The sequence below is a fragment of the Scyliorhinus torazame genome, chromosome 1 (genome assembly GCF_047496885.1).
Source record: "Scyliorhinus torazame isolate Kashiwa2021f chromosome 1, sScyTor2.1, whole genome shotgun sequence".
Lineage (NCBI taxonomy): Eukaryota > Metazoa > Chordata > Chondrichthyes > Carcharhiniformes > Scyliorhinidae > Scyliorhinus > Scyliorhinus torazame.
Genome location: NC_092707.1, coordinates 210,967,402 through 210,993,798, shown reverse-complemented (window position 1 = coordinate 210,993,798; position 26,397 = coordinate 210,967,402). Strand labels below are relative to the sequence as shown.

The window sequence follows — 26,397 nt, the reverse complement described above, 5'->3', positions numbered from 1 at the left end:
CGCTGCACCACTTGTCGTTATTGGAGATCCGGCCCACTATGGTCGTATCGTCAGCAAACTTGTAGATGGAGTTGGAACCAAATTTTGCCATGCAGTCGTGTGATCTGCCCCATTAAGGCCATTGTGTAAATTCAAACGTTAACTTTGATTTAGACTGTCTTTAAATCCCATTTTAATAACAAGCATTTTGTTGTGAAGTCCAAGGCTCTTCTCAGATAGGTAAGGTAAAATCGCCATAGTTCCAGATGACCTTTGAGGGGGAGAGCTGACTGGTTTTCCCAGGGTGGAAATGACAATTACAAGGGGGCACAAGTTCAAGGTGAGGGGGGGAAGGTTCAGTGGAGATGTGCGGGGGAAGTTTTTTTACACAGAGGGTGGTGGTGGCCTGGAATGCACTGCCAAGTGAGGTGGTTGAGGCAAAGACGTTAGTGACCTTTAAGACTTATCTGGATAGACACATGAACAGACGGGGTACAGAAGGATACAGGCGGCTGGTCTAGATAGGACACGTGATCGGCGCAGGCTTGGAGGGCCGAAGGCCTGTTCCTGTGCTGTATTGTTCTTTGTTCTTTGGTGGTGATTTAACCTGGGAATCACCCCACCTTAGGATGAGAAGGCGGGGCTTCATGAATAACCTCAGCCAGTACGGGAATTGAACCTGCGCTGCTGGCCTCGCTCTGCATCACAAAGCAGCTGTATAGCCAAGTGAGCTAAACCGGCCCCCCCTCGTCACAGAGTTCCTTTGATGAGAGGGTCTGGTGGATGCCACAATGCAGAGATAAGAGAAAGAGACAACGGGATGGCATCAGGATTAGAGAGAGGGGGTTGAGGGCAGTGTGGTGCCTGGGAGGACGTTTTGCCAGTTGGTGAAGGAAGGGAAACAGCAATGGCAGTTGAACAAATAGTCTGGGCCTTAGCAAAAGGTGGATCCATGCACTTCTCACACTTGTTGTTAATAAGGGTGAAGGAAGGGAGGGTTTTAAAAAGATGGTTGGTGATGATTTGAATAAATTAACAATTAACATTGCATTCCAACCCCCTGGACACGGATGGAAAAAGGAGAGGAAAGTGGCCGGATTGCAGCGGATCCTTTGGAACAACGGCAAGGAAGGCAAGCAAAAACCAAGATGGCGTCGGAAGGTGGCAGTTTCATATGGGGCCCTGAACAACAAGAGTTCTTGAAATGCTGCGTGGAGGAGATAAAAAAGGAAATGAAGAAAGAGTTGTTGGCCCCGATACTACAGGCGATCGAAGGGCTAAAGGAGGAACAAAAGACCCAGGAGCAGGAGCTTCGGGTCGTGAAGGCGAAAGCAGCCGAGAATGAGAACGATATACAGGGCCTGGTGGTGAAGTCGGAGATACAGGAGGCACACCAGAAACGATGTGTGGAGAGGTTGGAGGCACTGGAAAACAACGCAAGGAGGAACAACCTGAGGATTCTTGGCCTTCCTGAAGGTGTGGAGGGGGCGGACGTCGGGGCATATGTGAGCACGATGCTGCATTCGTTAATGGGAGCGGAGGCCCCGACGGGTCCGTTGGAGGTGGAGGGAGCGTACCGAGTTATGGTGCGAGGATCGAGAGCAGGAGAAACTACCAGAGCCATAGTGGTGAGATTCCTCCGTTTTAAGGATAGAGAAATGGTCCTTAGATGGGCGAAGAAAACTCGGTGCAGTAAATGGGAGAACGCGGTGATCCGCGTTTATCAAGACTGGAGTGCGGAGGTGGCGAGAAGGAGGGCGAGCTTTAATCGGGCCAAGGCGGTACTTCACAAAAGGAAGATAAAATTTGGAATGCTGCAACCGGCAAGACTGTGGGTCACATATCAAGGGAGGCACCACTACTTTGAGACGGCGGATGAAGCGTGGACTTTTATTGTAGAAGAAAAACTGGAATGAGTGGATTATGAAAAAGAACGTTTGGACAAAGTGGTGGGGCGAATGGGGGGGGCGAAGAGGGGTTTTATGTTCTAATCCTGCGGTATGGTAACTTTTCTTTCTCCCACAGGTGGTGATGGGGGGAGGTGGGGAGGGAGAGGAGATGGGGCGTTGGCCATGGGAGGCGAGGCCGAGGGAGAAGCGCGGGCTTGGTTCCCGCGCTATGATAATTATGGCGGGAATAGAGAAGCAGGAAGGAGGGGGCGTCGCACGGTGCGAGCCGTGGTCACGGGGGGAAGCCGAGGTCAGCCAGAGTTTGCTGACTTCTGGGAGCAACATGGGGGGAGTAATTACGCTAGCGGGGGGTCTAGCGGGGGGGGGTGGGAGGGGGGAATTACTGGGTTGCTGCTGCTGGGGAAAGGGGGGAGTGGGTACGGGAGAGGATGGGCGGGGGGGCACCGCCTGGGGGAGATACAGCTGCGTGGGAACTGGGTGAGAAGCTGGAAAAAGATGATGGCTAACCGGCAAGGGGGGGGGGGGGGGGGGGGGGGGTGGGAAGCCCCCCAACTCGGCTGATCACGTGGAACGTGAGAGGGCTCAACGGGCCGATAAAGAGGGCACGAGTACTCGCACACCTTAAGAAACTTAAAGCAGATGTGGTTATGTTACAGGAAACGCACCTGAAACTGATAGACCAGGTTAGGCTGCGTAAAGGATGGGTGGGGCAGGTGTTCCATTCGGGGCTGGATGCGAAAAACAGGGGGGTGGCTATATTAGTGGGGAAGCGGGTAATGTTCGAGGCAAAGACTATAGTGGTGGATAACGGGGGCAGATACGTGATGGTGAGTGGCAAATTACAGGGAGAGATGGTGGTTTTGGTAAACATGTATGCCCCGAACTGGGATGATGCCAACTTTATGAGGCGAATGCTAGGACGCATCCCGGACCTAGAGACGGGAAAGCTGATAATGGGGGGAGACTTTAACACGGTGTTGGAACCAAGGCTGGATAGGTCGAAGTCCAGGACTGGTAGGAGGCCGGCAGCAGCCAAGGTGCTTAAGGATTTTATGGAGCAGATGGGAGGTGTGGACCCGTGGAGATTCAGTAGACCTAGGAGTAAGGAGTTCTCGTTTTTCTCCTATGTCCATAAAGTCTATTCGCGCATAGACTTTTTTGTGTTGGGTAGGGCATTGATCCCGAAGGTGAGGGGAACGGAATATACGGCTATAGCCATTTCGGATCATGCCCCACACTGGGTAGACTTGGAGATAGGGGAGGAAACAGGAGGGCGCCCACCCTGGAGAATGGACATGGGACTAATGGCGGATGAGGGGGTGTGCCTAAGGGTGAGGGGATGTATTGAAAAGTACTTGGAACTCAATGACAATGGGGAGGTTCAGGTGGGAGTGGTCTGGGAGGCGTTGAAGGCGGTGGTTAGGGGGGAGCTGATATCAATAAGGGCACATAAAGGGAAGCAGGAGAGTAAGGAACGGGAGCGGTTGCTGCAAGAACTATTGAGGGTGGACAGACAATATGCGGAAGCACCGGAGGAGGGACTGTACAGGGAAAGGCAAAGGCTGCATGTGGAATTTGACTTGCTGACTACAGGCACTGCAGAGGCACAATGGAGGAAGGCGCAGGGTGTACAGTATGAATATGGGGAGAAGGCGAGCAGATTGCTGGCACACCAATTGAGGAAAAGGGGAGCAGCGAGGGAAATAGGGGGAGTGAGGGATGAGGAAGGAGAGATGGAGCGGGGGGCGGAGAGAGTGAATGAAGTGTTCAAGACATTTTATAAAAAATTGTATGAAGCTCAACCCCCGGATGGGAGGGAGAGAATGATGGATTTTTTGGATCGGCTGGAAATTCCCAAGGTGGAAGAGCAGGAAAGGGTGGGACTGGGAGCACAGATCACGGTAGAAGAAGTGGTGAAAGGAATTAGGAACATGCAGACGGGAAAGGCCCCGGGACCGGACGGATTCCCAGTTGAATTTTACAGAAAGTATTTGGACTTGCTCGCCCCGGTACTGACGAGGACCTTTAACGAGGCAAAGGAAAGGGGACAACTGCCCCCGACTATGTCTGAAGCAACGATATCGCTTCTCTTAAAGAAGGAAAAGGATCCGCTACAATGCGGGTCCTACAGACCAATTTCCCTCCTAAATGTGGATGCCAAGGTCCTGGCCAAGGTAATGGCAATGAGAATAGAGGAATGTGTCCCGGGGGTGGTTCACGAGGACCAAACTGGGTTTGTGAAGGGGAGACAGCTGAACACGAATATACGGAGGCTGTTAGGGGTAATGATGATGGCCCCACCAGAGGGTGAAACGGAGATAGTAGTGGCGATGGATGCCGAGAAAGCATTTGATAGAGTGGAATGGGATTATCTCTGGGAGGTGTTGAGGAGATTTGGTTTTGGAGAGGGGTATGTTAGATGGGTGCAGCTGTTGTATAGGGCCCCAGTGGCGAGTGTGGTCACGAATGGACGGGGATCGGCATATTTTCGGCTCCATAGAGGGACAAGGCAGGGATGTCCTCTGTCCCCATTACTGTTTGCACTGGCGATTGAGCCCCTGGCGATAGCGCTGAGAGGTTCCAAGAGATGGAGGGGAATACTTAGGGGAGGAGAAGAACACCGGGTATCTTTATATGCGGATGATCTGCTACTATATGTGGCGGATCCGGCGGAGGGGATGCCAGAAATAATGCGGATACTTGGGGAGTTTGGGGATTTTTCAGGGTATAAATTGAACATGGGGAAGAGTGAGCTGTTTGTGGTGCATCCAGGGGAGCAGAGTAGAGAAATAGAAGACCTACCGTTGAGGAAGGTAACAAGAGACTTTCGTTACCTGGGGATCCAGATAGCTAAGAATTGGGGCACATTGCACAGGCTAAATTTAACGTGGTTGGTGGAACAGATGGAGGAAGATTTCAAGAGATGGGATATGGTAGCACTGTCAATGGCAGGGAGGGTGCAGGCGGTTAAGATGGTGGTCCTCCCGAGATTCCTCTTTGTGTTTCAGTGCCTCCCGGTGGTGATCACGAAGGCTTTTTTTAAAAGGATAGAAAAGAGCATCATGGGTTTTGTTTGGGCCGGGAAGACTCCGAGAGTGAGGAAGGGATTCTTACAGCGTAGTAGGGATAGGGGGGGGGCTGGCATTACCGAGCCTAAGTGAGTATTATTGGGCCGCTAATATTTCAATGGTGAGTAAGTGGATGGGAGAGGAGGAGGGAGCGGCGTGGAAGAGATTAGAGAGGGCGTCCTGTAGGGGGACCAGCCTGCAGGCTATGGTGACAGCCCCATTGCCGTTCTCACCGAGGAACTACACCACAAGCCCGGTGGTGGTAGCTACACTGAAGATTTGGGGACAGTGGAGACGACATAGGGGAAAGACCGGAGCATTGGGGGGGTCCCCGATAAGAAACAACCATAGGTTTGCCCCGGGGGGAATGGATGGGGGATATGGAATGTGGCAAAGAGCAGGAATAACGCAACTGAAAGATCTATTTGTGGATGGGAAGTTCGCAAGCCTGGGAGCGCTGACCGAGAAATATGGGTTGCCCCAAGGGAATGCATTCAGGTACATGCAATTGAGGGCTTTTGCGAGGCAACAGGTGAGGGAATTCCCGCAGCTCCCGACACAAGAGGTGCAGGACAGAGTCATCTCAAAGAAATGGGTGGGGGATGGTAAGGTGTCGGATATATATAGGGAAATGAGGGACGAAGGGGAGACTATGGTGGACGAACTAAAAGGGAAATGGGAAGAAGAGCTAGGGGAGGAGATCGAGGAGGGGCTGTGGGCAGATGCCCTAAACAGGGTAAACTCGTCGTCCTCGTGCGCCAGGCTAAGCCTGATTCAGTTTAAGGTATTACACAGGGCACATATGACTGGAACACGGCTCAGTAAATTTTTTGGGGTGGAGGGTAGGTGTGCGAGGTGCTCGAGAAGCCCAGCGAATCATACCCATATGTTTTGGTCATGCCCGGCACTACAGGGGTTTTGGGTGGGGGTGACAAAGGCGCTTTCAAAAGTAGTAGGAGTCCGGGTCGAACCAAGCTGGGGGTTGGCTATATTTGGGGTTGCACAAGAGCCGGGAGTGCAGGAGGCGAGAGAGGCCGATGTTTTGGCCTTTGCGTCCCTAGTAGCCCGGCACAGGATATTGCTAATGTGGAAAGAAGCCAAGCCCCCGGGGGTGGAGACCTGGATAAATGATATGGGGGGGTTCATAAAGCTAGAGCGGATTAAGTTCGTCCTAAGGGGGTCGGCTCAAGGGTTCACCAGGCGGTGGCAACCGTTCGTCGAATATCTTGCGGAAAGATAGATGGGGGAAAAAAGAAGGCAGCAGCAGCAGCCCAGGACTTGGGGGGGGGGGGGGGGAGGGATGGGGGTGGGGGTGGGTGGGGGGGGTATAGCCTGTGACAAGGCAGTTGCCAATTAGGGCTAGTTTTCATTTTTGTTATTTAATATTTATTTATTTGTTGTTTTTTGTTTATATAAAAAAGGTCATTATTATCTGTATTGTTATAATGTTGTGTAAAGGATGCACAATGTACTGTGTTGGTTGACCAAAAATTTTCAATAAAATATTTATTAAAAAAAAACATTGCATTCCAAGATGATTCTGCAAAAGTGTTGCTTTTAAACAGGGGAACATGGCCAAGCAGCTGTAATGATCGATAGTTAAACCTGTTCTGCGGCAGTGGTGTACAGACCTACATCATTTTGACTTGAGGGAGCGAAAATGTGCAGTCATACCAAAGGGCAAGACCAGGGTGAGTTACAGGGTTAAGGGTGAGAGAGATGCTGCTCAGATTAATGGCAGGTGATGTTCCACAATGAATGGATAATAGCAAAAACAGCCTGTGAATGGATTGGGTGGAAGATCAACGAGGGAGTGGAGGTTGGGGTTGATGAATTTGTTGATCTCCTAGCATATATGCAGATATCCACGGGCAACTTGATGGGCTCTGAATAAAAATAAGAAATTTATGAACTTGATGGGCTGTGTTGAGAATGCTGGGAGAGGCACAGAGGGTGGCAGAGGGGTAATGTAAGAGTAATTCAAGCCTGCATCAATGACAGAAGATTTGTAAAGCAGAAGTGGAACCCGGACCAAGTGGCAAAGTTACACAAGGGCAGAGAAATGAAAGATGGCATAACTGGGTGACAGGAAGATGGAGAGGTAGGAGAAAAAAAAGTGAAAACAAAAGAAGATAAAAGCTATCTGGAATCTAGAGAGACAACTAAACATCACTCATAAATGGACAGGAGGAGAATTCCGTTTCCACAGATTTAGTTCCTGCTCATCAAGGGGAGGAAACTTGTTGGGTCTGTGGCTGAGCAGGCTTTCAGGTCTGACCAGGAGGATGTTTTTTTTAAATGGGAGCCTCCCACCTTCAAGCAATGTTTCCAGAGGATGTTGAAAACTTGCAGAGGTTCCTCGCCCAGCAGTGGCAGAGAGCTGATCGGCAGAATGAAATGTCATTTTGTGGGTTGATTAGATTGACTGGTTTGATTGGGCATGGTGCCAGGATCTTCCAAATGGTGGACGGGCTGAGGACTAAACCGGACATGCACCTGCAGACAACTTGCTGGAAGTAGGCCAGGGGAGGGCCTGTGAGGTCTCCTGTTTGAACCTATCCTCACTCGAATTGCATACGCCACATCCAACAGTAGCTGTACCTGACCCTCTAAGTAGGCCTGCAGCCTCAGGGACCCACCCCAACATCCTTAATTGAACAGCGGATCCTGATCTTAATTTGCCGCCAATGAGAAGATGTTGCAGGCCAGCATCCAGGTGGAAGAGGGCGAGGACCCGGATATGATCCTGACTCATGCTCACAGTCTATTGACAGAAGATTCTGTCCAAATGGAGCAGGAGAGAGTCCAAAATTATAATCTGTGGCCCAGATTCAACTTGGGAGCCAAAATGCGGAAGGAACTAAATTCAAGGATTCCTACCCCATTCCTAATTATGACAATTTTCACCAGTGTTGGGATAAGGCTGTGTGTAGTGTGTTCCCACCTGTACTCCCAAAGTGGCTGTGTTCATTAGGACTGCCCTCTCATATCACCCTCCCTCACACCCAGCCCCACCAGTTTCTCAAGGACTCTTGTCATGGCTCCTTAGAGGAGTCATGGACCATAGAGCTGGGGTGGGGGGGTGATCAGAGGAGGAGTCAGGATAACAGATCACCCTTGTGCTTCATTCCACCACTGCCATTGTTTCAGCCAAAATGGAGTGAAACCCAATCCTTACGGGAAGTCCAGCAGCTACCAGTGCCACGTGGTAGTCAGAGTAGGAATGAAAGAATAGGCAGGATGAATGCGTGGATTAAGAGATGGTGCAGGAGGGAGGGGTTCAGATTTTTGGGACATTGGGAACGGTTCTGGGGGAGGTGGGACTACTACAAATTGGACGGTCCACACCTGGGCTGGACTGGAACCAACGTCCTTGGGGGTGCTTTTGCTAACGCTGTTGGGGAGGTTTTAAACTAATGTGCTGAGGGATGGGAACCAAATGAGGAGGTTAGTGGACAATCAGGAGGTAGTAACTAAAGCCGGGAAGGAACTAGATCATGAAGTCAGCGTGACTAAGGGAAAGAGTAGGCAGGGAGCAGATGATGAACGCAAAGGGACTGGTGGTCTGAGGTGCATTTGTTTTAATGCAAGAAGTGTAGTAGGTAAGGCAGATGAACTTAGGGTTTGGATTAGTACCGGGGAGTATGATGTTATTGCTATTACTGAGACTTGGTTGAGGGAAGGGCATGATTGGCAACTAAATATCCCAGGATATTGATGCTTCAGGTGGGATAGAGAGGGAGGTAAAAGGGGTGGAGGAGTTGCATTACTGGTCAGAGAGGATATCACAGCTGTGCTGAAGGAGGGCACTATGGAGGACTCGAGCAATGAGGCGATATGGGCAGAGCTCAGAAATGGGAAGGGTGCGGTAACAATGTTGGGGCTGTACTACAGACCTCCCAACAGCGAGCGTGAGATAGAGGTACAAATATGTAAACAGATCATGGAAAGATGTAGGAGCAACAGCGTGGTGGTGATAGGAGATTTTAATTTTCCCAACATTGACTGGGATACACTTAGTGTCCGAGGTCTAGATGATGCAGAATTTGTAAGGAGCATCCAGGAGGGTTTTCTAGAGCAGTATGTAAATAGTCCAACTCGGGAAGGGGCCATACTGGACCTGGTGTTGGGGAATGAGCCCGGCCAGGTGGTTGAAGTTTCAGTCGGGGATTACTTTGGGAATAGTGATCACAATTCCGTAAGTTTTAGAATACTCATGGACAAAGACAAGAGTGGTCCTCACGGAAGAGTGCTAAATTGGGGGAAGGCCAACTATACCAAAATTCGGCAGGAGCTGGGGAATGTGGATTGGGAGCAGCTGTTTGAAGGTAAATCCACATTTGATATGTGGGAGGCTTTTAAAGAGAGGTTGATTAGAGTGCAGGACAGACATGTCCCTGTGAAAATGAGGAATAGAAATGGTGAAATTGTGAGACTAGCTAAGAGGAAAAAGGAAGCATACATAAGTTTGAGGCGACTGAAGACAGACGAAGCTTTGGAAGAATATCGGGAATGTAGGACCAATCTGAAACGAGGAATCAAGAGGGCTAAAAGGGGCATGAAATATCTTTAGCAAACAGGGTTAAGGAAAATCCCAAAGCCTTTTATTCATATATAAGGAGCAAAAGGGTAACTAGAGAAAGGGTTGGCCCACTCAAGGACAAAGGAGGAAAGTTATGCGTGGAGTCAGAGAAAATGGGTGAGATTCTTAACGAGTACTTTGCATCGGTATTCACCGAGGAGAGGGACATGACAAATGTTGAGGTTAGGGATAGATGTTTGATTACTCTAGGTCAAGTCGGCATAAGGAGGGAGGATGTGTTGGGTATTCTAAAAGGCATTAAGGTGGACAAGTCTCCAGGTCCGGATGGGATCTATCCCAGGTTATTGAGGGAAGTGAAAGAGGAAATAGCTGGGGCCTTAACAGATATCTTTGCAGCATCCTTGAACACGGATGAGGTACCGGAGGACTGGAGAATTGCTAATGTTGTCCCCTTGTTTAAGAAGGGTAGCAGGGATAATTCAGATAATTATAGACCGGTGAGCCTGACATCAGTGGTAGGGAAGCTGCTGGAGAAGATACTGAGGGATAGGATCTATTCCCATTTGGAAGAAAATAGGCTTATCAGTGATGGGCAACATGATTTTGTGCAGGAAAGTCATGTCTTACCAACTTAATAGCCATGATGTGGAGATGCCGGCGTTGGACTGGGGTGAGCACAGTACGAAGTCTTACAACACCAGGTTAAAGTCCAACAGGTTTGTTTCGATGTCACTAGCTTTCAGAGCGCTGCTCCTTCCTCAGGTGAATGAAGAGGTATCTCTTCAGGGGGACAAACCGGGGGAATGAAGAGCATTGTTGTCTGAATGCTCTTCATTCCCCCTGTTTGTCCCCCTGAAGAGATACCTCTTCATTCACCTGAGGAAGGAGCAGCGCTCTGAAAGCTAGTGACATTGAAACAAACCTGTTGGACTTTAACCTGGTGTTGTAAGACTTCGTACCCAACTTAATAGAATTCTTTGAGGAAGTGACAAAGTTGATTGATGAGGGAAGATGTCATGTAGATGTCATATACATGGACTTCACTAAGGCACTTGATAAGGTTCATCATGGTAGGCTGATAGAGAAAGCGAAGTCTCATGGGGTCCAGGGTGTACTAGCTAGATGGATAAAGAACTGGCTGGGCAACAGGAGACAGAGAGTAGTAGTGGAAGGGAGTTCCTCAAAATGGAGAACTGTGACCAGTGGTGTTCCACAGGGATCCATGCTGTGACCACTTTTGTTTGTGATATACTTAAATGATCTGGAGGAAGGTATAAGTGGTCTAATTAGCAAGTTTGCAGATGACACTAAGATTGGTGGAGTAGCAGATAGTGAAGGGGACCGTCAGAGAATACAGCAGAATATAGATAGATTGGAGAGTTGGGCGGAGAAATGGCAGATGGAGTTTAATCCGGGCAAACGCGAGGTGGTGCATTTTGGAAGATCCGATTCAAGAGGGCATCGGGGCAGCACGGTAGCATTGTGGATAGCACAATTGCTTCACAGCTCCAGGGTCCCAGGTTCGATTCCGGCTTGGGTCACTGTTTGTGCGGAGTCTGCACATCCTCCCCGTGTGTGCGTGGGTTTCCTCCGGGTGCTCCGGTTTCCTCCTACAGTCCAAAGATGTGCAGGTTAGGTGGATTGGCCATGGTAAATTGCCCTTAGTGTCCAAAATTGCCCTTAGTGTTGGGTAGGGTTACTGGGTTATGGGGATAGGGTGGAGGTGTTGACCTTGGGTAGGGTGCTCTTTCCAAGAGCCGGTGCAGACTTGATGGTCCGAATGGCCTCCTTCTGCACTGTAAATTCTATGATTCTATGAAGAGCAAACTATACGGTAAATGAAAAAGCCCTGGGGAAAATTGATGTACAAAGAGATCTGGGTGTTCAGGTCCATTGTACCCTGAAGGTGCAGGTCGATAGAGTGGTCAAGAAGGCATACGGCATGCTTTCCTTCATCGGAAGGGGTATTGAGTACAAGAGTTGGCAGGTCATGTTACAGTTGTATAAGACTTTGGTTCGGCCACACTTGGAATACTGCATACAGTTCTGGTCGCCACATTACCAAAAGAATGTGGATGCTTTGGAGAAGGTGCAGAGGAGGTTCACCAGGATGTTGCCTGGTATGGAGGCGCTAGCTATGAAGAGAGGTTGAGTACATTAGGATTATTTTCATTAGAAAGATGGAGGTTGAGAGGGGACCTCATTAAGGTCTACAGAATCATGAGAGGTACAGACAGTGTGGATAGCAAGAAGCTGTTTCCTAGAGTGGGGGACTCAATTACTAGGGGTCGCGAGTTCAAGGTGAGAGAGGAAAAGTTTAAGGGAGATATGCGTGGAACGTTCTTTACGCAGAGGGTGGTGGGTGCCTGGAATGCTTTGCCAGCGGAGGTGGTAGAGGCGGGCCCGATAGCGTCATTTAAGATGCATCTAGACAGATACATGAATGGGCAGGGAGCAGAGGGATTCAGATCCTTAGAAAATAGGCGATAGTTTTAGATAGAGGATCTGGATCAGCACAGGCTTGGAGTGCCGAAGGGCCTGTTCCTGTGCTGTAATTTTTCTTTGTTCTTTCTTTGTTCTTTGTTTTGCTGTGTGTAGCCTGGTGTGGACCAGGAGTTGGGGGAAGATCTCCGCTGTAGGTTCCCTGGTTCAGCAGAGATGCATGATACCCAAGATCATTCCCCTTCCCCTTTTATTACCTCCCCGTGGCCCATCCGCTCACTGAGACCCCTGACACCAGACTTGCCTAGGCTTTCTGACATGGTGGGACTGAATGAAATGCCAGTGCTCCCGACTGGCGCTGCTGGGATTTCAGAGCTGCGGCCCATCCGATTAGCTGGAAGCTTTCTTAAGGTGGGGCATCCTCCAGAGAAAGGGGTGGAATTCTTGCCTTATAATAATTAACGCTGCTCCCTGCATTAGATTGCTATGGGGAAGCCACTGTGATTTTGGGCTGACTCACCTTGACCTTTTACTGGGCAGGGGGAAAGGGTGGTGAGGATTGCAGCACCCAGTACATTCTGGACCAGACCTTCCATCACCCTAATGTCCCTTCCACACACCTTCCATTACCCCCATACCCCTTCCACACCTTGCATTACCCCCATACCCCTTCCACACTCCCATTACCCCCATACCCCTTCCACTCCTTCCATTACCCCCATATCCCTTCCACACCTTGCATTACCCCCATACCCCTTCCACTCCTTCCATTACCCCCATACCCCTTACACACCTTCCAATACCCCCATACCCCTTCCACACTCCCATTACCCCCATACCCCTTCCACTCCTTCCATTACCCCCATATCCCTTCCACACCTTGCATTACCCCCATACCCCTTCCACTCCTTCCATTACCCCCATACCCCTTACACACCTTCCAATACCCCCATACCCCTTCCACACTCCCATTACCCCCATACCCCTTACACACCTTCCATTACTCCCATACACCTTCCACACACCTTCCATTACCCCATACCCCTTCCACACACTCCCATTACCCCCATACCCCTTACACTCCTTCCATTACCCCCATACCCCTTCCACACCTCCCGTTACCCACATACCCCTTCCACACCTTCCATTACCCCCATACCCCTTCCACACCTTCCATCACCCCAATGTCCCTTCCACACACCTTCCATGACCCCCATATCCCTTCCGCACCTTCCATTACCCCCATACCCCTTCCACTCCTTCCATTACCCCCATATCCCTTCCACACCTTGCATTACCCCCATACCCCTTCCACTCCTTCCATTACCCCCATACCCCTTACACACCTTCCAATACCCCCATACCCCTTCCACACTCCCATTACCCCCATACCCCTTACACACCTTCCATTACTCCCATACACCTTCCACACACCTTCCATTACCCCATACCCCTTCCACACACTCCCATTACCCCCATACCCCTTACACTCCTTCCATTACCCCCATACCCCTTCCACACCTCCCGTTACCCACATACCCCTTCCACACCTTCCATTACCCCCATACCCCTTCCACACCTTCCATCACCCCAATGTCCCTTCCACACACCTTCCATTACCCCCACACCCCTTACACACCTTCCATTACCCCATACCCCTTCCACACACCTTCCATTACCCCCATACCCCTTCCACACCTTCCATCACCCCAATGTCCCTTCCACACACCTTCCATGACCCCCATATCCCTTCCGCACCTTCCATTACCCCCATACCCCTTCCACTCCTTCCATTACCCCATACCCCTTCCACTCCTTCCATTACCCCCATACCCCTTACACACCTTCCATTACCCCCATACACCTTCCACACACCTTCCATTACCCCCATACACCTTCCACACACCTTCCATTAGCCCCATACCCCTTCCACACACTCCCATTACCCCCATACCCCTTACACTCCTTCCATATCCCTTCCACACCTTCCGTTACCCACATACCCCTTCCACACCTTCCGTTACCCACATACCCCTTCCACACCTTCCGTTACCCACATACCCCTTCCACACCTTCCGTTACCCACATACCCCTTCCACACCTTCCGTTACCCACATACCCCTTCCACACCTTCCGTTACCCACATACCCCTTCCACACCTTCCATTACCCCCATACCCCTTCCACACCTTCCATTACCCCCATACCCCTTACACACCTTCCATTACCCCCATACACCTTCCACACACCTTCCATTACCCCCACACCCCTTCCGCACCTTCCATTACCCCCATACCCCTTCCAGTCCTTCCATTACCCCCATACCCCTTCCACACACTCCCATTACCCCGATGTACCTTCCACACACTCCCATTACCCCCATACCCCTTCCACACCTTCCATTACCCCCATACCCCTTCCACACACTCCCATTACCCCCATACGCCTTCCACACACTCCCATTACCCCCATACCTCTTCCACACACTCCCATTACCCCCATACCTCTTCCACACATTCCATTACCCCCATACCTCTTCCACACACTCCCATTACCACCATACCCCTTCCACTCCTTCCATTACCCCAATGTCCCTTCCAAACACTCCCATTACCACCATACCCCTTCCACTCCTTCCATTACCCCAATGTCCCTTCCAAACACTCCCATTACCACCATACCCCTTCCACTCCTTCCATTACCCCAATGTCCCTTCCAAACACTCCCATTACCCCCATACCCCTTCCACACACATTCCAATTCCCCCCATACGCCTGCCACACACTCCCATTAGCTCCATACCCCTTCCACACCTTCCATCACCCCAATGTCCCTTCCACACCTTCCATTACCCCCATACCCCTTCCACACACTCCCATTACCCCCATACCCCTTCCACACACTCCCATTACCCCCATATCCCGTCCACACACCTTTGATGACCCCCATATATCTTCCACACACCTTCCATTACCCCCATATCCCTTCCACACCTTCCATTACCCCCATACGCCTTTCACACATTCCATTACCCCCATACCCCTTCCACTCCTTCCATTACCCCAATGTCCCTTCCACCCATTCCCATTACCCCCATACCCCTTCCACACACTCCCATTACCCCCATACCCCTTCCACACACTCCCATTACCCCCATATCCCTTCCACACACCTTCTATTACCCCCATATCCCTTCCACACACCTTCTATTACCCCCATACCTCTTCCACACACCTTCCATTACCCCCATATCCCTTCCACGCCTTCCATTACCCCCATACCCCTTCCACACATTCCATTACCTCCATACCCCTTCCATCACCCCAATGTCCCTTCCACACACCTTCCATTACCCCCATACCCCTTCCACACACTCCGATTACCCCATACCCCCTCCACACACTTTCCATTACCCCCATACCCCTTCCACACCTTCTATTCCCCCAATGTTCCTTCCACGCCTTCCATTACCCCATACCCCTTCCACACATTCCATTACCTCCATACCCCTTCCACACCTTCCATCACCCCAATGTCCCTTCCACACCTTCCATTACCCCCATACCCCTTCCACACACTCCAATTACCCCCATACCCCTTCCACACACTCCGATTACCCCATACCCCCTCCACACACCTTCCATTACCCCATACCCCTTCCACACATTCCATTACCTCCATACCCCTTCCATCACCCCAATGTCCCTTCCACGCACCTTCCATTACCTCCATACCCCTTCCACTCCTTCCATTACCCCCATACCCCTTCCACACACTCCGATTACCCCATACCCCCTCCACACACCTTCCATTACCCCCATACCCCTTCCACACCTTCTATTCCCCCAATGTTCCTTCCACGCCTTCCATTACCCCATACCCCTTCCACACATTCCATTACCTCCATACCCCTTCCACACCTTCCATCACCCCAATGTCCCTTCCACACCTTCCATTACCCCCATACCCCTTTCACACACTCCAATTACCCCCATACCCCTTCCACACACTCCGATTACCCCATACCCCCTCCACACACCTTCCATTACCCCCATACCCCTTCCACACCTTCCATTACCCCCATACCCCCTCCACACACCTTCCATTACCCCCATACCCCTTCCACACCTTCCATTACCCCCATACCCCTTCCACACACTCCCATTACCCCATACCCCCTCCACACACCTTCCATTACCCCCATACCCCTTCTACACACTCCCATTACCCCCATACCCCTTCTACACACTCCCATTACCCCATACCCCTTCCACGCCTTCCATTACCCCCATACCCCTTCTACACACTCCCATTACCCCATACCCCTTCCATTCCTTCCATCACCCCGATGTCCTTTCTATGTCACGTCTACATCTTCCATTCCCACTTCGACACACTCATCAGCATTTCAAAGTTTGCTACTGTTGTTACATGTTTATTGGTCCGGTACATAGCGCATATTATGTATATGGTCGGTTTAGCTCGGTTGGCTGGACTGCTGGTTTGCGATGCCTCGCGAGACCAGCAGCTTGGGTTCAATTCTCATAGTGGTTGAGGTTATTCATGAAGGCCCCGCCTCTCAATCTTGCCCCTTGCCTGAGGTGTGCAGTTGAAGAGGGGTGAATGCCTGACATTCATCTTTAAAACTTGACTGACATGCCAGTGAATGGAAGCAAGCGTACAGCCTGCCGGGCTCACCATCCACCCTCCTCGCCTCTGCTGTCACCTCAAACCTGCCTCTCCTCCGTCTCCCCGAAAAGGTGGTGAGCAAGAGCCTTTTTCAAGGAGGCTGGTCTACCGGGTCAGGGAGTTTCCTGACTTGACCTTCTGTTTCTGCGGTGGGATGAAATTGATCTGCATATTGGATGGTGGCAACTTGCGGCATCTGCAAATTTAGGGAGTGGGTTGCGGAGGATGAATGAAGGGGTTAGACTAACTCAGTATGAAGCTGTAATCGCAGCCGCAATGTAGTCAATGCACATGGCCACTATTGAATTGTTAGTGGATGAGTTCTAAACTGGAAAATGGCATGTTGTTGGAAATGTGGTGACATGCACTGAAGATACAAACTTCCTCTTTACAACACAGGGTGATGGATGTGGGCTGTGCCTCACTGGTCATCAGACTGGTCATCTTCAAAATAATGTCCCAGATGATGGAAACGGGAGCCAGACAGGAAAACAACCAGCGGCCCTAACTCAGCCTGGCAGACAGGTGAGAAAGTCTAAAATGCTGACTGCTTTACCATTGTCTTCTCAAATTTGGAAACAAATCGGTTATCACGTGTTGTGGAATGTTCGGCGCAATGGGAACAATCAACTTCTAATAATAGGTAGAGTCAGGTCTAGTGAAGAACTGTAAGATGGGTAATGTGCCCCAACTCCAGATGATTCACTGGAAAATCATTATTGCTAGTTGTCATCGCAGTCCAGGAACATTACTTTATCCAGGGCGAATGTGGCTATAACATTCGTCTCTCCTTCATGTATATGTCAAAAGCCAACTTCTTGGCTTCAAAACTAATCAGCTTTAGCCACACCTCAGCCGAATATACGCGGGCACAACATCCACCATACCGGTGCCGTATCCCTGATGGATGTGTGGTGAATGTAGAAATTATTGTATATTATATTTTATATGTGTTGCAGTTAAATTTTTACAAGCCTGGGTTAAGGTATATACTTGTCGCAGTAATATCATTGAAGAACCTAGGTTAGGTACCCAGACTGTGTGCCTGCTAAAGCTGTAATTAAGGGGTCATAAAAGAGTGGGGCAATTATAGATTTTAACCACTTACTTGGCTAGAGATAAAGGGCTAATGGACTCTAGTGTTTTGGTTGCTGAAGATTCCCTGCAAGTTAGATAATAGAGGGGGCGCTATTTAGTCCTAGCTAAACAGGTCATGGAACTTAGTGAGGTACTACAGATGATGTAATTAATGGGAGGAGCCAGGTCCTTCTGTAGTTTGGCAGCCTGTGATAGGATTTTAAGTTGAATCGCAGCTTTGTCAAATGCTGCGAGGTTGAGCTGAAGTGTACGGGACCTACTCTTGAAAGGGTCCCTCTTTCCAAAAGCCTCTACACAATAAAGCAAGTAACCTGTTTATTAATTTTATTTATAAATGACATTTGAACTGTATTGGATTGCTTAATTGCAGTTAGTAGCAGGTATAAATAGTAAGTTTTGGTTTTTCCTTTTCTTTAAGAACTGTCTTAACTGAATTGTAAGTCTATTTCTTTGATGTTAATGTGGTTACTTCTGTGATAAATTAAAGTTTGTTTTAACATAAAAGATACGTATTGGTCAGAGTCATCACTCCTGGGGTGAAGTATCCTTTCCTCACAATTTTATAAATAGACAAATTGTTTGAGGCTCTCATCCGGTATCTTAACCAAAGTTTCGGTCTGGTCTGGCATCCTAACAGATGAAAAAAGTTATTTCCATCATGCAAGAAGATGAGTGAAGACTGAAGAAAGATGGATTAGAGTATTGTCAAAATGGTAAAACCTAGGAACTGTGGAGAGATTTAAGAATCCAAATACTGAAATCATTCAAAGCTGGTGACCATGTACAAAAATAATTACAAAGCAAAATACTGCAGATGCTGGAAATCTGAAATAAAAACAAATAAAGTGTTGGAAATACTCAACAGGTCAGGCAGAGAGAAATGGGTGTGATTTGGCGACCTCGTCGCGACCAACATGTTGTCATGGCGAGGACGTTGAATCTCACGAGAGGCTTCTCCGAGATTCGCGATTGAACTCCCGTGAGGTGTCGCAATCTGGATATTTTAATGAGCCATGGTCCACACAAACGTGGACCAAGTATAACGATACCTGGGGGCTCTCACAGGCCATTGGAGACCCATGGGTGGACGGGGACAGGTCAGGGTGGCACCCTGCCTCGCCCTCTGACACCCGGGCACCTTGGCAGTGGTAGTTTGCTGTTGCCAAGCTGCCCGGGTGGCATTGCTATCTTGGCACTGCCAGGGTGCCTGGGTAGCCGGGCTGCCAGAGTGGCACTGCCAAAGGTCTGGATCTGAGAAGGGGGGCTCATGCCCTTGAAAGGGGAGATGAGGGGCGTATGAAGGCTGGGAATGTGGTCAAGGATGGGTATGGAGGGGTCTCATTCAGGTTGGGGGTGTGAAGGGTGGGGGTCCTGAAAGGAGGGGGATGAAAGGGAGAGTGGGGAGGCTTGAAAAGGGGGGCCCTCGGCAACTCCATAGGGGGGGGTTCCTCGCTTGTGGGGGGGGTAAAAGCCCATGTGTGGGGGGGGGGGTGACATTGCCCATGGGTGGAAGCTGTGGGGGACCCTCAAGCTGACTTAGAGATCGGGGCACCCTTTCAGAATGGTGGCTCAATGACTGAGGAGCCGGTGTTGCCGGCGAGTTCAGCTCCCCATTGCTGAAAACATTTCCAAGTGGGGGCTTTGCTGGGGCTAACCTCCCCAAGGCCCCAAAAAATGACTAAGGACATGATCTACCCAGTACCTCCCACTGGAATTGGGTTGGGAAGCGGCCGGTAGATTCCAGGAGGGTCCTCTCCCGGGATTCCCTATGGTCTTTACGTCTCGTGAGATCTAACAAGATCGCCTGAGAGATCGCAATCTGGATCCTGCACACAATTGGAGGACCTTAATATTAGAGCTACACCAATTGGGACTGATATCATGAAGGATGTCTTCACACAAAGGATAGAGGAAATCTGGAATTCTCTCCCCAAAGTTGTTAAGAATAAGGGCGAGGGCTTCCACATGGAGATTGGAAATAGGAGCTGGCTCTGTCAGAAATCCATATCCAGTGTTTTGGGCTGCATGTTTTATGCTTGCTGTCCTTTACTTGATCCTCTGGCTGAATGAGATTTCTCTTACACCTTGATAACTTGGGGATAGTCAGTATTTAGATTTTTCTTGAAACTATTTATTCAGGACTATTTACATCCAGGACCTCATGGTAAGAACATTGGGCCGGATTCTTCGATTCTGCGGCTAGGTCCGGAGGATGCGACTGGTCTTACGACCAAAAAGTCAGCGCTGCCGCCGCAGCTCCAACCGGTGGGGGGGTTGCAGCCGTGCCACGTAAAGCCCCCAGCTTTACCTACCGATACGGACGCAGAATGGTCTGGTCCGCGGCCACGCATGCGCCCTGCGGCGGCTGCGCCGTGCAGCAGTTACACCGTACAACATGGCACCGGCCACGCGCAGACACGGCCTGCCACAAATTGCCCCCTGTAACCGCCCTCGCCACGACCGGACCTCCCCCAACCAGTCCCCCGAGCCCCCGCAGAACCCCCCCCCTCGCAAGCGGAACCCCCACACCCCTCTCCCTCCCACCCCCCCCTCTTTCCCCCTACCCCCCACTCCTGACTGTGGCGGCGCTGAACACAGTCCTCAGCCACCACACCAATTTTACGAATGTTGAGAGGACCTGCGACCGATGCCGTAGGGGAGTCAGCCCATCGGGAGCTGAGCATCAGGGGAGGGCCTCTGGTGATGTCCTAAGGTTGTCCCAATGGTGTGCGGCGTTTCTGAAGGGGTGGAGCATCGGAAAAACGGCGCCGCCCCCGATTTTGGCGTAAAAGGGGATTCTCCGGCCAATCGTCGAACGTGATTTCAGCGTCAGCAATCGGAGAATCCCGCCTATTGACCCTGGGTGCAGACTTTTCTCTGTCTAGTTCCCTTAGAGCCTCTTGATCATCTGACCCTGATAAAATGTTTACATCGTCATTAACATGGTATGCCTCACAGCACCAGGGACCCGGAATCAATTCCAGCCTCGGGTGACTGTGTAGTGATTACACGTTCTTCCCATGACTGCGTGCGTTTCCTTCGGGTGCTCCAATTTCGTCCCACAGACCAAAGATGTGTAGGTTAGGTGGATTGGCGATGCTTAATTGCCCCTTAGTGTTCAATGATTAGGTGGGGCTATGTGGATAGGGATAGACCTAGGTAGGGTGCTCATTCAGAATGTTGGCGCAAACTCAAAGGGCCCAATAGCCTCCATTTGCACTGTAGGGATTATATGAACATCATTGTCTAATTAACATAACCATTAACCCTTTACACGTCCCACAAGTATAAATCGCAAAACTGCTATAGCATTCTGCCTAAATGTTTACATTTCATTTCCACCATCTATTGACCTGACATACTGTTCGCAGTTTTCATCCAACTACCACAACCCAGTCCCCAACTCATTTTTGCCAAAGGCGTCAATCCCCAACAGCATTCCTGGTTCTCCTGGAGGACGTGTAGGGAAAAATGTTCCATTATCTTGTCTTTGGAAGGCAAGCACATTGGCGGAGTGGCACTGCAGTTTCTCAACACGCCTGGGCTGTGAGATGTACAATAACGTGAATATAAAGGAAGTGAAAACCATTCAAAGAGAAACTGATTAAAGAGAGAAATCTCCAGGACCCTAATGATCACAATCCCTTGAAATGGATGACGACGAACTGAAATTCTCTCTGTAATTTTCTGTGCTACACATTGGGCAAATGGATAAAGCACCGGTTTGAGAAAATGAAGCACATCTAGCTCCTGTGAGAAGCTGTAACATTCACTGTTGCTGTGATGACAAGAGATTCAATACCTGAACAAGGAGCGAATGAAAGGAAGAATGAAGAACATCCTGAAGACAACTGCAGGATACAATGAGAGGAAGACTTCCCCAATACTGTTAGAGTAGGATTTTCACTTTCTGTAGGCAGCGGTATCATTTCCACACTTACTTCAGCGTGAGGCTACTCCGCTCCAGAGACCGGGATTGTGGGGTCAGCAAGAGAAATTAGGATTGCACCATCATCAACAATGGAATAAACCTCAGGACTGGGATCTGTAGGAAGTTCCTGCAAAATACTTCAGCTGCAGAGGTTCTGCAGTTTGGGCTTTGATTTCTTTACTGAAAGAAGATTTGAGTGTATCCGTGACTTGTTGGTGCGATCTAAGTGCAAACTGCAACTAACATTTGTACAAATTAATAAGCTCTGGACCTCCGTGACTTGTTTTATCCAACTTGGTGTTAAGCATCACATTCTCCCTGGATAGCTAGCTGTCTATGACCTGCATACATTGTTGATGCTTGACGTCGGTGGGCTCAGTGGAATAAGTGAATTAATTCACCTCTACATTACTTTCTTCAACAATGGGACGATTCTCCTCAAAAGAGAGAACAAAAGCTTCGGCGGAATTGGCAGTGGAATCAAAGAGTACAGAAAGATCTTGGATCGCTTCTTCCAACAGATCTTTCTGCGGCAGCTTCATTCACTTGAACTCTGTCTGGAAAGAACCAATCAAGATCCACACGCTCCTCTCGTGTTTAAACGGAAGTGACAGATCCACAATCTCCTACTGGTGTTTCTGCAATAGTTACCAGCTCACTGCGCAATGAGGCGACTTCCATTCGCGCTGCAGTGCACCTTTGGAAATTCATCCCTGAATAGTGCTGCATTGTCCTGTGTCTTTACCGCAACAACCTTTTGTGGAAGACCAAGTTTTCATCACACCGACCTGCTGAGCAGAGGAATTTGCTGGTTCTGTAAAATATAAAGAGGTTTTTGATTCCTTTATTTTCATGTCGAAGGGTTGTAGTGAATTGATCCTTCACTTTGAGGCCTGTGCCCACTATAGCCATATTTTAAATGGCTGCATTTCTACTTCCTTAAGCCAGTCCAATTCGGTGTCCAGTTTAAATTCTGTCCTGTATCCTCGGACTTCCAGCTCTGCAAACTAGAACAGCTTATTAGGATTTCTCCGAAGAAATCATTAGGTTGGAACGCTGTATTTCCAATTTCCTGGATTTCAAAATGAGTGTGAGTCACTTCAGCTGTCTTCCTTTAAAGTGAACTTTAAGGGTGGGATTCTTCATTTCCCCCAGCCGCGTGTTCCTCAGCGGTACGTCATTCGTGGTGATGGGTTTCTCTCTTCCCGCTGCTTGACAATGGGAATTTTTATTGAAGCCATCCCATGCTGCTGGGAAACCCACGGGCGGGGGTGCGCAGCCGGCAGGACAAAGGAATCCCAACGGCCGGACAAATCCGGCCTAGGTCTGCACAATTGTTTAAAATGCCCATTCTTGCCACAGAGAAAACATTCATCTTTCCCTTCTGGGCAGTCTTCACAGCAGTGCTCCATTTCAGTGCCATGTCTGGAACATTTTAAATAGGTGGAAGGGTTTTTCCCGCCTCTTCGGTAATTTTGTCAGGGGTGTTTGCAGGCTTTTCGGCGGGAAAGGTTCCTGATTTAGGGCGTCCAAACTGGATCCATCCCTCTTGACCTTCGGTGTCTCCAAAGAGCACTCCTTGATTTGGCTTTTACAGCTCAGACCGCCTTACAAACTGTTTGGCCTTCTGTAAAATTAAGTCCTCCCTGGATTGCAAGTGGTCCAGTAGCGTGTGGTTGAGCACGCCGTCTTCAAAGCGGTCATGAAGTAACCCCTGCTTTAAATCTTTATCACCACAATTATTGGCCAGTTGACACAAGTCATTCATAAATGAATCAGTGGATTCACCCAGTCTTTGGCTCCTTTTTGTGAACCTCACCCACCAATGACCCTCTTCTTTGGGGTGAATCCTGATGGGCTGCTGCAATTTTAACACCAAAGGTTTAAATCTTTTAAACTTTTTTTACTTGCCTTTTAAGTTCTTCACGCCTCTGATTCAGACAGCTGCTAACTGAGGTTGAGATGTTGCCTTGTCTGAAGTGAAAGTTTTGAGGTTATAGTCGTTTCTACCGCTGCTGAGGCTTCAACTGTCAGGTTTCCAGAGGTTGCTTTACCGCGTGAGATTTGTAGGCAGGATCAGGTTTATAGGGAGGAGACAAAGTTCCTTTACTTTTGGTCTGTAGGTTTGGTTCTTTTAGCTACCTGGTTACATTACAGAGACCAGTGACTGTTTTCAGATGCCTTCCTCTGTCACTCCCTGGATTGAAGTTTCTTCAAGTTGGTTGTCAATGGATCTGTTTTGAGACAGCTTCTTGTATTATTCTTAGAAGTCAAGCTAAGATGTCTGCTGTCTCAAAAATGCCAAATCACTTTCCATATAAGGCAAATCTGAAGTCTCCTTTCCACCTGTTGGATGAAAAGGGCTAAGATTGTTCACACCTTCTAGAGATTTATCAGTTAGTGCCCATGTGCTTGGAAGAAAAGCCATCAAGTCAATGAGTTTCCGTTTAGTACTCATTAGATATCCAATGTATATGTCCGAGGATGTCTCCTCTTTGTCCGGCTGAAGGGGTTCCAGCCCAAATCTGTAAGGAGGTGTCCTCGGAATCCACATTGGAAACAACCTTTGAACTCAGTCCAAGGCTTACAAACGATGGGACGAAATTCTCCGTTATCGGCGCGATGTCCGCCGACCGGCGCCAAAACGGCGCAAAACCCACCTGCATCGCGTCGCCCCAAACGTCGCTAAGTCTCCGGCCCGGAATGGGCTAGCAGCGACGTGGCGCTGGCTCGCGTGGTTCACGGCGTGACGGCTCAAAAGACGCGCTGCTCCCCCCACCCGACCAGAAGACCCGACCGGATGGCCGCCCGCCGCTCAGCCCCGAGGTTTCAGTCCCGCGTCATTGAGGCGCTCCTGGACGCAGTGGAGCAGAGGAGGGACGCCCTGTATCCCGGACACGGCCGCAGAGTCGCCCCACACCACAGCCGGGAGGTGGCAGAGGCCGTCAGCGCTGTGGCCCTGACACCACGGACAGGCACCCCATGCCACAAGAAGGTGAACAACCTCGTCAGGGCAGCCAGGGTGAGCCCCACCCCCCTCCCCCATACCGCCCATATCCCCCCTCCCCATATCCCCACTCCCCCATATCCCCCCTCCCCATATCCCCCATCCCCCATATCCCCCCTCCCCATATCCCCCTCCCCATATCCCCCTCCCCAATATCCTCCCTCCCCCATATCCCCCTCCCCCATATCCCCCCTCCCCCATATCCCCCCTCCCCATATCCCCCCTCCCCCATACACCCCTCCCCCATATCCCCCCTCCCCCATAGACCCCCTCCCCCATAGCCCCCTCCCCCATATCCCACCTCCCCCATATACCCCCTCCCCATATCCCCCATACCCCCCTCCCCATATCCCCCCTCCCCCATATCCCCCCTCCCCCATATTCCCCCATATCCCCCCTCCCCCATATCCCCCTCCCCCATATCCTCCATATCCCCCTCCCCATATCCCCCTTCCCCCATATCCCCCCTCCCCCATATACCCCCTGCCCCATATCCCCCATATCCACCTACCCCCATTTCCCCAAGTGAATCCAGCCCTAACCTTAACCTCTGCAATACACGCGCAACCGATGGCGTGGATTCATATACCTGTCTAACACTGTTGCCTTTTACCCCTGCCACCACCCCCCACAGGAGAAACGCGCACACAACACCAGGGAGCATGTGAGGACTGGAGGAGGCCCAGCTGATGAGAGGCCACTCACCGAACATGAGGGAAGGGCCCTGGAACTGGCTGGCGGACCTGAGGACCGGGAGGTTGCTGATGCAGAGGTCGGGGGCCCACCAGCAAGTGAGCCACCGACAGCCCGTCCCCATAACCCCCCTCCCCTATATCCCCCTCCCCCGTATCACCTGATCACTGCCTGATGTCTAACCATGCATGCTTCATTGTGTATCGCAGGACCAAACGTCCAGGCACCCATCCCCGCAGATGCAGACCGCCCGCATGATGCCCCTCGGAGACGACGGGAGCCGGAGAGACCCGGACCCTCTGACATGCGACGCCCGCACGATGCCCCTCGGAGACCACGGGAGCCGGAGAGACCCGGACCCTCTGGCATGCGACGCCCGCATGATGCCCCTCGGAGACCACGGAAGACGGAGAGACCTGGAGCAACAGGGAGACGACGCCCCCGTCTCATGCGGGTGCGGCGACGCAGGCTTGTGCCACCCAGCGACGAGAGGGGCAGCCACAGGCCCCCGTCACAGCCGAGCCACGAAACCACAACCCAGGACACCCCTACCCAGGACACCTCAGGAAACTGAAATACAGGACAGTGACACAGATTGGATGGGCGGAGACGAACCGCCACCCCAAAGTGGCATGGACGCAGAGTCGGACGATGCGCACGACACAATGCCACTGCTGTCACCGACACCCTCCACCATTGCAGAGACGCTCACCTCGGTTGGGCACTTTAGTGATGAGGCGTCTGGTACACTCACTGGTGCGCACAACACAGCCATCCCGGTACAGCAGGTGGAGGTAGGAGCAGCAGAGGGGCCGGGCGGTCGGAGGGCAGCCCAGCCCAAGCATACATCTGCCGCCCAGATGGATCCCGGGTTCCTGGAGTTACCACACCCACCCATAGGTCCGATGCAACCACCGAACCGGAGACGAGCGAAGAGGGTGCCGGCAGCTTGCGGCGGCTGCAGTCGCAGGTGGAGGAGTCCACCTGTGTCCAGGAGCTGGCAGTGGTGCCGGTCATGCGTGCCACCCAGGCCGACAC

General features: G+C 50.7%; 1 protein-coding gene across 6 annotated transcripts in view; it reads left to right on the top strand.

Moving 5' to 3' along the window:
* The window catches only part of col16a1 (collagen, type XVI, alpha 1), a 779,331-nt gene that overhangs the window by 391,856 nt on the left and 361,078 nt on the right, over window positions 1–26,397 (top strand). For all 6 annotated transcript variants that reach the window (XM_072502210.1, XM_072502224.1, XM_072502220.1 and 3 more), the window contains one exon: window positions 17,030–17,155. In XM_072502210.1, coding sequence (XP_072358311.1) covers window positions 17,030–17,155 — 126 coding nt within the window. The remainder of the gene's footprint in view (window positions 1–17,029; window positions 17,156–26,397) is intronic.